The sequence below is a fragment of the Ovis aries genome, chromosome 18 (assembly GCF_016772045.2).
Source record: "Ovis aries strain OAR_USU_Benz2616 breed Rambouillet chromosome 18, ARS-UI_Ramb_v3.0, whole genome shotgun sequence".
NCBI lineage: Eukaryota > Metazoa > Chordata > Mammalia > Artiodactyla > Bovidae > Ovis > Ovis aries.
In genome coordinates, this window is record NC_056071.1 from 54,636,996 (window position 1) to 54,650,854 (window position 13,859).

The 13,859-nt window shown below is 37.7% G+C and overlaps 1 protein-coding gene across 5 annotated transcripts in view; it reads left to right on the forward strand.

Moving 5' to 3' along the window:
* The window catches only part of CPSF2 (cleavage and polyadenylation specific factor 2), a 34,328-nt gene that overhangs the window by 13,347 nt on the left and 7,122 nt on the right, over window positions 1-13,859 (forward strand). For all 5 annotated transcript variants that reach the window (XM_042235386.2, XM_042235384.2, XM_042235385.2 and 2 more), the window contains 5 exons: window positions 272-387; window positions 1,521-1,708; window positions 2,372-2,662; window positions 11,189-11,289; window positions 11,636-11,836. In XM_042235386.2, coding sequence (XP_042091320.1) covers window positions 272-387; window positions 1,521-1,708; window positions 2,372-2,662; window positions 11,189-11,289; window positions 11,636-11,836 — 897 coding nt within the window. The remainder of the gene's footprint in view (window positions 1-271; window positions 388-1,520; window positions 1,709-2,371; window positions 2,663-11,188; window positions 11,290-11,635; window positions 11,837-13,859) is intronic.

A 13,859-nucleotide genomic window follows, 5' to 3' on the forward strand; every position in this document is an offset into this window, starting at 1 on the left:
TGAAATACATACACAGATACATGCATAGAGAATATGTACTTAGAAGGATATGCACCAAGATACTATGGCGATTATCTTTGGGTGATGGTACTCTGGAAGAGCTTAGTTTTTAGTTTCTGAATTTACTAGATTTTCTTATCACTGAGCATGTAAACTGTTATAGTTAGAAGAGGGAAAAAACCTTATAAAAAGGGTTTTTTTTTTTTGGTAAGAAAAGCTGTTGTTTATTTGAAGTGATACAAAGTATTCCTGTTCTTCAACTTCCTTATAGCCACTTAAATGGATGTTCCCTGGAAATGCTAAGCAGACCCTCCTTACTTATCACAGACTCATTTAATGCTACTTATGTGCAGCCCAGGAGAAAACAAAGAGACGAGCAGCTTCTGAGTATGTATTGCTTATGATCCTTTCTACAGAGCTGTGGAGGTGCATGGTAATATAATGACTGTTGGACATTTTTCTTGTCATAAGAGATTAGCTAACTCTAGTATTTTTGAAAGAATATTTTGTAACCATATCAATATTTTTACAAAAAGATGCTTTTGTTGGTTTGAATTTAACTTTCCTGGGATAGGTATAAAGGTTGGTTTCTTCCTGTTATTCAGCACATAGCTAGCTTTCCTTGGCCTCATTGAATGTCAGACAACATATTTTGATGTCTAGCGAACATCACAACATATAAAGATCTCACATAAATACTAGAAAAACGCTTATACTCAGAAAAATGAATGAAGGAGATAAATGAGGGTATACATAGTCTGTGACTTTGGTGTTTGGGTGTTTTATACTCCAATACAGTAGTCTTGGTTCTAAAGAGATGCATCCAGGCCCTCCCTGGTTGCTTCTGCTCTGGCTTGAGCCCTTTTATCTTTTATTCTGTTTTTGTAAGCTGCATTGGAATTCAACAGGGTAAATCGGACTACAATTTCAACATGTTTGAAACCACCACCTTCATTTATCTACTTAAAAAGTATGACATATACTATGTTACTCTTAAGATGATTTTCAATTCTTGGATTTTTGTTGTTATTTATTTTTGCTAGAGTTGGATTTGACTAAATAATTCCAAGCAGATTTTCATCTAGAAAGTCTTTTATTGTAAGAAAGAATGTTAATTTGTCTTTTATTCTATAGGCATACATACATATAAAGCATGTATGTATTAAAGTATAAGTGTGTGTGTGTATAAATTTGGGAATTATGTTTCATAATGAAATTCATGGAGGTGAGAGGTGAGGTGAAGCAGGTGAGACCAGAGTGACCTGGAAACACAAAGCTGATTGTATTTGGCTTGTTAGCCCAATTTTCCCGATACATTATACAAATGTCATTATCTGTGTGTACTATGGGTGGAAAGGGTTAGACACCATGATTTATAATTTTTCAATTAAAAAAATAGAGTTAATGGCATTGTTATAAACCATAGTCTTAATAGTGAAAACATGAAGATAAAAGTCATCTTTATTCTTATAGCAAGACACTGATATGTCCTGTTGGGATTTTGCATTCTTGTTTTCTAGCAAATGTCCTGGAAACACTCCGAGGTGATGGAAATGTGTTAATAGCAGTGGACACTGCAGGCAGAGTTCTGGAACTTGCTCAACTCCTTGATCAGATTTGGAGAACTAAAGATGCTGGATTGGGTGTTTACTCACTGGCGCTCCTCAATAATGTCAGTTATAATGTGGTGGAGTTTTCTAAGTCCCAGGTTTGTTTTCATGTGATGTGTAATAAAGACGTTTGCTACAGAAATTGGACTTACGGAAAACAGTATCTTAAATGATCTTTGAATTTTCTTTTTCTGTTGAGGTTGATGATGATGATGATATAAACTAAAAATCAACCACTTACTGTTATGTATTCTTTACATGTATTATTTCACTTAATCCTTAAATATCCTATGAAGTAGGTTCTGTTTTTGTTCCCCTTTTACAGATTGGGTAGGTTGCTTCTCTAATGCGTAGTATCACAATCTGTAAAATAGGGACAGAAATAGAACCCACCTCATAGGATATAAATGTTAGAATTCATTTTTCTCTTCCTTTTGAATAAGCGCTTTTTCTTGAAATAGCAATATCTTGGGTAAGATATTCATTTAGAACTTATATACTACCTTCTGAATAAGATTTAAGGCGACATAACTGAAACATGGTGTAAAATTACAGATTTTTAAGGATGAACATTTGGCTGAGGAGATTTGTTGGGGAATAGAAACAGACAATAAGCTACTTGTCAGCATGGTACAAATTTAAGCAACCATTGGTGGAAAAAAAGACTTAAGATGGACCTTGAACTCCTGAACTATTGTAGAACACATTCAAGTTATAATGCAGTATTTTCTAATTATTGCCGTCTTTCCCCCCATTATTAGGTAGAATGGATGAGTGATAAGTTGATGAGGTGTTTTGAAGACAAAAGAAATAATCCGTTTCAGTTTCGTCATCTCTCTCTGTGTCATGGTCTTTCTGACTTGGCTCGAGTACCTAGCCCTAAAGTTGTACTTGCCAGCCAACCTGACCTGGAATGTGGATTTTCAAGGGATCTCTTTATTCAGTGGTGCCAGGACCCTAAGAACTCGATCATTCTGACTTATAGAACTACTCCTGGGACTTTAGCACGTTTCCTAATTGATAATCCTTCTGAAAAAGTTACAGAAATAGAGGTAAGTGCTTGTGTGTGAACCTCATCTTGAAATTGTTTGGGGGATACGTTATGCATGATGTTTATAACAGTCAGTGACCAAAAATAAAACTTGAAGTCGTTCCAGGATTTTTATCAGGCTGACAGTAGAGGGGCTTTAACAGCATGCCTTTCAGAGCTTCTAAACTGGAAGTTCTCAGTATCGAACCCTTAGAGTATCGAACCCAGAGAGTATGCATATATACTGTATTCTCACTCAGTCTGAAAAATTCCTTTCACATTCTTCCCATAATTGAAATCTGGCTATCTCCTAAGATTTCTTTTTCCAGTAGCCTTCTCTTTGCTGCGTCATGTATTTGAGTGGCATAGGTGTCCTTGTTCTGCGTTGTAGCTTTCAAGCTATTTCTCTTCCCTCTGTAGCTCATGCCGTCAGACTTGAAAATAAGCTGGCCTCCTCTTGTTCCAGACACTTACTGTTCTCTTGGTCAGTGTCTGTCATCCATTGGTGCCTTGAGACCCTGGTTCACAGCCTTCCTGGCCACTCATGCTGAGGACTCCATTCGTGATGACTTGAGCATCCATATGTATTGCCCTCTCAGTTCTTTGACACTTTATTTCTTTTCTTTTAAAAATTAATAACACTTTATTATTTATATCTTTGTGACCGTATGGACTGTCACCCCCCCAGGCTCCTCTGTCCATGGGATTTCCCAGGCAAGAATACTAGAGTGGATGGCCATTTCCTCCTCCAGGGGATCTTCCTGACCCAGGGATCGAACCCCCGTCTCCTCTGTCTCCTACACCTTGGTGGACGGATTCTTTACCAGTGAGCCACCTGGGAAGCCCTGACACTTTATTTCTTAATTTTTTCTTCCATTCCACCTCAGCCATCCCTTCCCGTGATCTTGCAGTCCACTCCCACGGTCCTACCTTTAGCCTTGTTATGATCTGCAGAGCTCTCCTTCAGGCAGACCATTCTGGTCTCAGAGCTGACTTTCTCTGGCACTCCCATGCCAACAGTGTTTTAGTCCCACTGGGACTTTTGAGTTCATGAACCTCATCACTTCTACTTAATCATCATTGCTGTATCTTCTGGTCAATGGTCCAGCATTATTTTGCAGACACCTTTCTTTTTATTTATTTATTTGAAGTATAGTGTGATTTACAAGGATTCAAAATGATTCAGTTTTACATATGTATATATATATTTTTTTTCTCAGGTTCTTTTCCATTATAGATTGTTAGAAGATGTTCAGACAGATAATGTTACAAGATATTTAACTCTTTTACCCTTCTTTCTGTTTATTGTACTTGCGTAGCAGGCTCTAGTTAAACCATTTGCTTAATTCATGCCTATACGCAAGCAATCTGATGTTATTGGAGTTAAATACACTGTGTGGAGAGGTTTTCCTTCACATTATTATTATTTTTTTTTTAATTTTTTTTTTTAATTTTAAAATCTTTAATTCTTACATGCATTCCCAAACATGAACCCCCCTCCCACCTCCCTCCCCATAACATCTTTCTGGGTCATCCCCATGCACCAGCCCCAAGCATGCTGCATCCTGCGTCAGACATAGACTGCATGTCAAACAGGCACCCAACACCAGCACTCCACACTCTGTGGAATAATGCGTCTCCCATTCTCTAGGAAGACAGTACTTTCTTTCTCCACAAATATTTTTCAGCCCATCTCAGCGCTCACCTATAGCACATGACCTTGTTTCAAACTTAACTGAGAAGTAGAAGCAGTCAGGGAGGAATTCTCTTACCTTCTCATCACTAAATAGCCTAATCTGTCCTGCATCCACATTGCAGCCTTGTCTCCTGTTGCGGGAGCAACACTTAGCCAAACGACCCAAAAGCCAAGAGATCATTTTGCTTAGTAACCAACACATCGAATCTGCCAATTTTTCAAAACTAATATGATTTGTAAGGCTTCCCAGGTAGCGCTAGTGGTAAAGAATCTGCTTACCAATGCAGGAGATGCAAGAGACGCTGATTTGATTCCTGGAGAAGGAAATGGCAACACGCTCCAGTATTCTTGCCTAGAAAATTCCATGGACAGAGGACTACAGTCCATAGGGCTACAGTCCATAGGGCCGCAAAGAGTTCAACATGACTGAAGCGACTGATACTGAATGGTTAAGAGCTGGCATTCTTGTGCACACTTTTAGATGATTACTGTTTATTTTGTCTTCCTAGCAGTGATTTTAAGGACTGTTTAGTTTGTGAAAAGCTAAATGGTAAGGGTATTTAGTCTTTAACTCTGCTTAGTGCATGCATGCTAAGTCGCTTCAGTTGTATCCCTAACTCTGCTTAAGAAAGGCATAAATAGTAACTAAAATCTGATATACATTCACTCTAAAAGCAGAATTGTTGAGGAAAGATTCAGAGCGGGCATATCAAAGTAAAATACATACTATCTTTTGGGCTATTTAATAGCTTAGAAATATAAAGTTAAAAGAAAATATGAAGTTCAGAACTTGAAATAGTTTCATCAGATATGAAATGCTAAATTTGAAAATATTAATTACTGGAAATACAATGATGGCTGGTATGCCATTTGAGGAATTAGTAAAAGACTATGAAAAGTGATTTAAGTTTGAAAAAGAAAATGACATTCTGAGCTGAAACTTGAAAATGTTTTAGGTTTTTAATATTTTGGTAAGTAATACTTGTGTCTAGGGTCTTTGCCCTCTCACCTTGTTAGGGATATTTCTTCTGTGGTTATCCTTTTTCTCTCCATTCTCTATCACCTCTTTCCTTTATCATGTCCAAAGTAGTTTTTACTGTTCCTTGTCCCCCGTTCCCAAGCTTGTTCTTTTCTGAGTCTTCCTCAGCTCATGGAATAGCAGCACTTTGCGCGTACTTACTCAAGCTCTAAGTATAGATAATTTTAAAACATTCATTGACATACATACATATAATATAAAGTTTGTGTATTGTAAGCAAACAGCATGATAAATTTTCACAGATTGAACACATATGTTCTAGCTTATACCCAGATCAGAAATAAATTATTACCAATTCTCCCAGATGCCCCCTTCTTCATCCTCCCTATGTTTCCAAGGGTAACCACTTTCCAGACTTCCAGTACATAGACTATTAAAATTTATTTTCGATTCCTTTTCTCTCACTGTGTGTGTTAGTCACTGTGTGTGTGTATTAGTCCCTTAGTCGTGTCTGACTCTGTGCGACCCCTTAGACTATAGCCTGCCAGGCTCCTCTGTCTGTGAAATTTCCCAGGTGAGAATACAGGAGGGGGTTGTCCTTTCCTCCTCCAGTGGATCTCTGCGACTCAAGGGTGGAACCTGTGTCTCTTGAGTCTCCTGCATTGGCAGGCAGTTTCTTTACCACTGGTGCCACTGGGGAACTTTCTCTCATTACCCATGTCCAATCCAGGAGCAATTCCTATTGACTTGACTTCCAGATATATCCTAAATCTGTCTGCTTTTCTCCAGCTCCACTCCCGTCATCCTAGCCCATGGTAAGGGTCTTGCCTGGGCTGTGCAGTAGTTTCCTAATTGACTTCACTGTTTTTACTTTTATGCTCCCTTAATGCTTTATTCTCGTAGCAGCCAAAGGCATGTCTTTTCCTTTCTCTCTGTTTCTGTCTCTCTCTTGTTTTATTGTTTTAAAACCACATAACATGAAATTTACCATCTGAGCCATATTTACGAGTCCAGCACAGCAGTGTTAACTGTGTGAACACTGGTGTGCAACAGACCTCTAAAACTTCTCAACTTGTGAAACCCAAGCCCTGTAACCATCGAACAACCTCCAAAGGCATCTTTTAAAAATTTATCGTTTCGTGTCACTCCCTTGCTTGAACCCTCTGGTGACTTCCTTCTCTTTGGAAAAAATCCAGACTCCTTTCCCAGGGTTTCAAGGTCCCACTGACCTGATCTCCGTCCACTTTTCTGACCATGTCTCATTCTGCTTTCTTTGCGCTCCACACGGCTTCCCTGCATCAGGGGCTCCTCTGCCTCTCCTGTTCCTTCCCAGCTTTGCGCCTGTTTACTCCTTTACTCAGGTCTCAGTTGAACGGTCGCCTCCTCAGGTAGGCCTTCTCTGACTGCCAGTCTCCTACTCAGTTGCCAACCCATCACGTTATTTTCCCTAGCTGTCATTACTGTCGGATATTTTTTCATGAGAAAGGGATCTTGTTTTTTTATATCCACTAGTACGTGGAAGGTCCTCAATAATGTGTAGGTTAACTTCATGAAACACCAGATGAGTGAATATGTAATAAACCAGACTTCTGATCATGTTAGATAAGAGTTTACTATGTATGGTTTTTTTCCATCTACATTTATCCTTCTCTAGAGTCAAATCTTATGCATTTAAAAAGAGCCAAAATGGTAAATGACTAAGGATTAACAGATTGGAGTAGATTTGATTAAGAAAAAGGAATAACTTGGAGACAATGCAGTGAAGAACTAGGAAGAAAAAATCTTAGGGTTGATTATCCTAGAAATCTGCTTTTGAATTTAGCCCTTAATTTTAGCTATCTTATGTGAAAATAAGATGGAAAGTAAAATTTATTATAGCAACGGGCATAAGCTAAATCATGGGGTAAATGTTTTTTTCAAGTTTATTTGTGGTTAAAACAGACAACTGTGTAAATTGCCAAGCGTGTACTACAGGAAAATAATGATACTTTTCTAAATTGAACTTACATTCAAGTATACTGCTAGGTAAATGTGAAATGCCAGAGGTAACATGTAAATCACTCTTTCATCCTACATAGTAGAATCACTTGATTTTGGTTTTATTTTTTATTACTTTTTATTGTAAAATAATTTAAAGGTTAACAGAAAAGCTGTAAAAAATAGTATACCCAGATTTCCCAGTTGTCAGCATTTTATTGGCTTTGCCTTATGACTTCTTCATACACATACAGACACAGTATGAGATACTGTTTTGAAAGTAAGCTGCAGATACTCCATCATTACCTCTAGTCACAGCAGTATGCAATACCTAGAAATGAGGACATGCTCCTGTAAGACTGTATCTTTATGATACATCACTTAAATAAGGAAATAAACACTGATATCATACTGTTGATATTAATACTGTTTCATCCATTGACCCCACTTGACTCTTGGTGATTGCTCCAACAATGGCCTTTCCTTTTTGTTTGGAATGCCATCCAGGATGACACATTGCATTTGTTGTCAAGACGTGATATTTTTGAAGCATATATGTTCTAGATTTTTTTTTTCTATTCACATACAAATATCTATATGATCTTTTTTTTAAAAAGAAATAGGACCAAACTTTCCATATATTTTTGAATAATGAAGGTTGCTACAGATTTACCTTATTCAATACTTGGTATAATAAATTTTAAAATGTTCTTGAATAAGTGATTGAATTATTTGTAGTGATTCTTTAATAATACATTATGTATACATACTTTGATTATTTAACCCAGTGGTTCCCAAAAGGATGGTGCAAGGACCCCTGGGGGCTACCTGAGGCCCTTTTATGGAGTCCACCAGTTGTTTTTCATGGTGATATTAAAGATGTTATTTGTCTTTTACTGTGCCTACAATATTGACAGGTGAAAGCAGTGGTGGGTAAAGTGCTGATGCCTTAGCATAAATCAAGTCTGTTGCACAGGCTAGGTTAATCACTGCATTTTTCATCACCGTACACTTGTCGTTCAAATAAAGTTGCAGTTAAGAATATCCTTGATGAAGTAGTAAAAGTTATTTTATTAAACTTACAAACTTTTATTAAACTTTAATAAAGTTATAACTTTATTAAATCCTTTTATAAAGAACCTCTTAAAATAATCTTGGTGTCAAGATGGGAAGTATACAGAAGCACTTGTGTTACATACTAGGTTGGCCAAGAGTTTGAGTTTTTCCCTAACATCTTACAGAAAACCCAAATGACTTTTTTTGGCCAACCCAATATGATGTTTGTCTTGAAGAAATCACTTGGGTAATTGCTTGAGTTGTTGAGTTAAACTAGCTACTTGATTTCCTGGAACACCAGTTTTACTTGAAATGACATGGTTATTCAGACTTGTGTATTTGGGAAATATTTTCCCGAAAAAGAATAATTGAGCTTGTGACTCTAAGGAAGACAATTGACAGCATTTCTTGCCTCAGTCTGATAAAGCTGAAACTTTCAAGTGAAAAGTAGCATTTTGGAAAATTTAGCCTGTCACTGTCAGATTGACAACATGACTTTTCTGGTGAGATGGTGGTGGTATTTGCAAATGTTGATTTTTAAAAATATTGTCAAATTTGTGTAATATTGTGTAATTTATGAACTAGTATTCATAAGTTAATGAACTTAACTGTGTGACTTAATGAACTAATATTTTCCAAATAATGCATGAAGTTGCAAAGTAATGTACAAGTGAAAAATCCAAGTAAAAAAAGATCAATCAGTAAATTTTAATGTAACAGAGTACAGAAGTTATGGGTATGATTAAAGATTCCGCATTACAGCTAGCCTTTAAGAAACCACCACTTTTTGAGTTTTAATGTAATATCAAAGAAGAATATTCATGAAAAGGCTATTTAAAAATTTTTCCAGCTATTCATCTGTGTGAGGCTGGATTTTCTAAATATACTTAAACCAAAACGATATATGGCAAGAAGCAGAATGTGAGAATCCAACTGTCTTCTATTGAGCTAGATATTAAAGAGACTTGCAAAAATGTAAAATAATGCCATACTTTTTACTATTTTTTTCTTGCTTTGGAAACTGTCATCTTTTGTGAAAAATGATGTTAACATTAACATGATATGAGTGATTTTGTTTTTAATGAACAAATTTTTAAAAATCTCTCAGTTTTAATTTATGATATGATAAAATATAAATAAATATAACCTACAAAAAACAAAAGTTCTTCAGGGTTCTCAGTAATTTTTAGGAGTTTGAAAAGAGATGAGTGGAGAAGGAAATGGCAACCCCTTCCAGTATTCTTGCCTGGGAAATCTCACAGTCAGAGAAGCCTGATGGGCTACAGTCCAGGGGGTTGCAAAGAGTCAGACACAACTTAGCAACAACACCACACAATCAGGTAGATCGTGATTTGGGGAAGTACTTCTTGATGGAAACGTGGCATAAAACAGAGAGTGATACGACATAGCAATATGGAATATGGAGTTTTGCAAGAAATAAAAATATGTGTATGGAATGTGCTGTGCTGTGCTTAGTCGTTCAGTTGTGTCTGACTCTTCGCGGCCCCAGGGACTGTAGCCCAGCAGGCTCCTCTGTCCATGGGGATTCTCCAGGCAAGAGTACTGGAGTGGGTTGCCATGCCCCGCTCCAGGAGATCTCCCCTACCCAGGGATTGAACCCTGGTCTCCCACATTGCAGGCAGATTCTTTACCCTCTGAGCCACCAGGGAAGGCCATGTATAGAATGATTGTTCCAAATATTCAAATAATAAGGTCTGGGGCTAAAGAGAAAAAAAAAACAGAGATCAGCAAATTTGAGAACTACTGATTAGATCATTCCATGCGGATGGATTTTAAAGTTGTGTCCGGTTTTTCAGTCTTGTAAACATTGCTGCCATGTACTTTTTTTCCCCTCACGTGTGTGTGATCATTTCAGTAGATAACTTCCTAGAAGTAAAAGTGCTGAGTTAAAAGGATAGGTACATCTTTAGTTTTAGATGTTGACAAATTGCTTTCGAACATAGTCGTCGTATTTTCCCATAGTGGATGAAAGTAACCTTTCCCTATTAGTGATTACTATAGCCAGTTTCATAAATTAAAGATGGTTTTATATTAAAAATTTTTGTATTTTTCAAATATCATTTGGGTCAAGTGGTAGAGAATCACCTGCCAGTGCTGGAGGTGCGTGTTCGATCCCTGGGTCAGGAAGATCCCCCGCAGAAGTAAATGGAAACCCACTGCAGTATTCTTGCCTGCAGCATCCCATGGCCAGAGGAGCCTGGTGGGCCACAGTCCATGGGTTGCAAAAAGTCGGGCATGACTTAGTGACTAAACAACAACAAAAATTATTAGTAAAATTGGATATGTTTTCATGGCTATTAATCATTTTTATAAAGTGCTTGTATATAATTTTGTCCTGTTTTATTGTGTTGACCATCTTTTTCTTAACATATTTGGAAGAGCTCTTAGGAAAAAGTAGCTTCTGATAGTCAATAGTGCTGCAGATAATTTTCTCAGTTTCTTTTCATTACATGAGATTAGAATATCAGAGTTTTTTTTCCCCTCGTTACCATATTTATTCACCTTTTCTTTTCGGTTTTGTGTCATTTGTAGCTCTCACCTACACCAAGTTATAAAAATACTTTTCTGTATTTTCTTTGCCTGATTGGTGATTTTTAACCAGTTTGATTTAAATTAAACCCATCCTGGAAATGTGACAGCTCAATTTTAGTACTAATCTAAATAGGACCTGTGATTGCACGTAATAGAAACTTGAATATTTCAGAGGAAAATTTAGTTTAAAGATGATGAATCAATTTAGAGATGTAATGTATTTCTCACACCTCACTGCCTTAACCTCCTAGTATTAATGCCTCTTTTCATCTGCTGTTTTTCTGTAGTTGAGGAAACGTGTGAAACTTGAAGGGAAAGAACTTGAAGAATACTTGGAAAAAGAGAAACTAAAGAAAGAAGCTGCTAAAAAGCTTGAGCAGTCAAAAGAGTAAGTTGTTTTCAGGCAGATTAGAAGTTTTTATAATTTGAGAACTTGTTTCTACACAAAGATGTTTAATTGAAAATACTTAAATTTTCTTTTGACTTTATTGCTTTCCATACATCTTTCCAGTGGTGCTAGAATTCTAAATTCTTCTCAGTGCTAATGTTAGCATATATTGACTAGTTGGCCTGTTACTAATTGGCAGTTTACACTATATTTCACAAAATAGCAGTCCAATAATACTGTATTATCATTGGATTAATATTGACTTAATTTAAGAATAATTTTATAAATATTAATTAAAAATCATTTGGGGACTTGCTGATCTGTACCTTTTCACAAACTCCCTTAGGGCGGACATAGATTCCAGTGATGAGAGTGACGCTGAGGAGGACATTGACCAGCCATCAGCGCACAAGACCAAGCATGACCTGATGATGAAAGGTGAAGGCAGTCGTAAAGGAAGTTTCTTCAAACAGGCTAAAAAGTCTTATCCTATGTTTCCTGCCCCAGAAGAAAGAATTAAATGGGATGAATATGGAGAAATTATCAAGTACGTGAGCGAAACAAGCTTTTCTTGCTTCTAGATTGGAGGTAGTAACTGTGTTATCATTTGAGTTCAATGAATTTGGTCCTTCTGGTCATCATGTAGTTTCTGAGTATCTCAGCTTGAAAGATACAGAAAACTTTTAATTTAAAATGGAAAAATAGGTTGAGGAACATCTAGAAAGTTACTATTAAAGGAGAACTGATAATTTTATTACTTAGGTATGTGAAATGTGTTAAAAGATGATTACCACTCTTTCCCCTCTCCCCACTCAAAAAGAGAGGTAAGGGCCATGCAGGGGTTCCCAGGTGGCGCTAGTGGCAAAGAGCACCAGTGCAGGAGACGTGAGAGACGTGGGTCCGACCCCTGGGTGGAAGGATCCCCTGGAGGAGGGCATGGCAACTCACTGCAGTGTTCTTGCCTGGAGAATCCTATGGACAGAGGAGGCTGGCAGGCTGTGATCCATAGGGTTGCAAAGAGTTGCACACCACTGAAGTGATTTAGCACGTGTACAAGGGACATGCATTGGAAAAAGATGTATGATAGGAAGAACTTTTGACAGCTAGAGTTAAGTTGGGGACATGGGTTATGTTTCAAGTATTGCTATACCTGTTTTAGTTATAAGAGGAATAGGAGATATCATTAGTGGAACCATGGAAAATCTATCTACACCTTTAGAAAAACAACTGAAATCACATGTTCGAATCACAGATTTGAAAACACTAGTGTCCTGAATAAAGATCAGTAAATGTCAGATGCCTTAGCATAGTGCCCGACGTCTTTCACAGTTGGGTCTCTCCCCACTTTCCTATTACATTTTTCTATATTTCTGTTACATTAGTGTGTGTTCTCCATTCTGGTGGTACCAGCCTTCTCTCAGTTTCTGCCTGCTCAGCCTTTTCTTTTTTTCTTAATTGGAGTACAATTGCTTTACAGTGTTCTGTAAGTTTCTGCAGTATAATGAAGCGAGTCTGCTACATGTAAACATATATCCCCTCCCTCTTGGCCTCCCTCCGACCGCCCCTCAACCCCACCCATCTTGGTCTTCATGGCTGCTCAGCTTTTTCATGTCATGCGTTTACACATTTCTTTCCTTCAGCCTTGTTCCACCTTCCCACCCCAGGCTTTCAGGCTGCTGAGTCTGGCCTCACAAACTCCTGGAAAGCTTCCCTCTTCTCCCCCACCACCCCAACACAGTTAGCTCCCTCTCTTGTACCTTCTTTGTTCTCCTTTAATGGTATCTTGAGCATATGGTCTTAGGTCATCCTTGGGTTTAATTAGGAAAATTCTACTGTTTACTTGGCCCGCTAAAGTAGTAGGGAAAAAAGCTAACGATCTAAACAGTGCTGGAGAGTTTACTTACCGCTTCACTTAATTAGCGCCAGTCTGTTTAGCATATGGACAGGGCTCTTTAGCTTCAATTTTCTTATCTTAAAAATGGAGGTAAAATAAAATAGGTTGTGCTTTTAAGGCACTCAGCATAGCACCTGACTCGCAGTAAATGCATGTTGAGTGGTTGCTGCTTGCCATTGTTATGTGGATTACAGTTGGCAGTGGGCTACAGTTGCTCTGTGGATTACAGTTGGCAGTGGGCTACAGTTGCTCTGTGGATTACAATCAAAGATACTGGGCTCCTGCAGCAGTCTAGGTGCTGGTGGTAGAGGCCTGGATTGTCAGAGAGTGTGAGGGAATTTGGGGCTAGGGCATGATAAATACTGAGATTAGAGAGAATGTTTAAAAAAAAAAGTTTGCCTTTTAATTTTAACATAGAACTCTCTCTGATACTCAAAAATAAATGTGCTAGTTAGTAGTTTGTTGAAATAAAAGTGAAGGCTTTTGAGGGAGCTAATGATTTGTATCTTGGTCTTCTCTGTAATAAGCACAAATGGAGAGTCCTCTGCTTTCATCAGGCAGGGAAGGAATAATGGGTGGAGGCCCGTCTTAGGGAAACTAAAGGAGATCTGAGATTTGTAAGATTGGAAACTGACAAGAGAAGCCACAGAAACTGAGAAAATGAATAACTGGAACA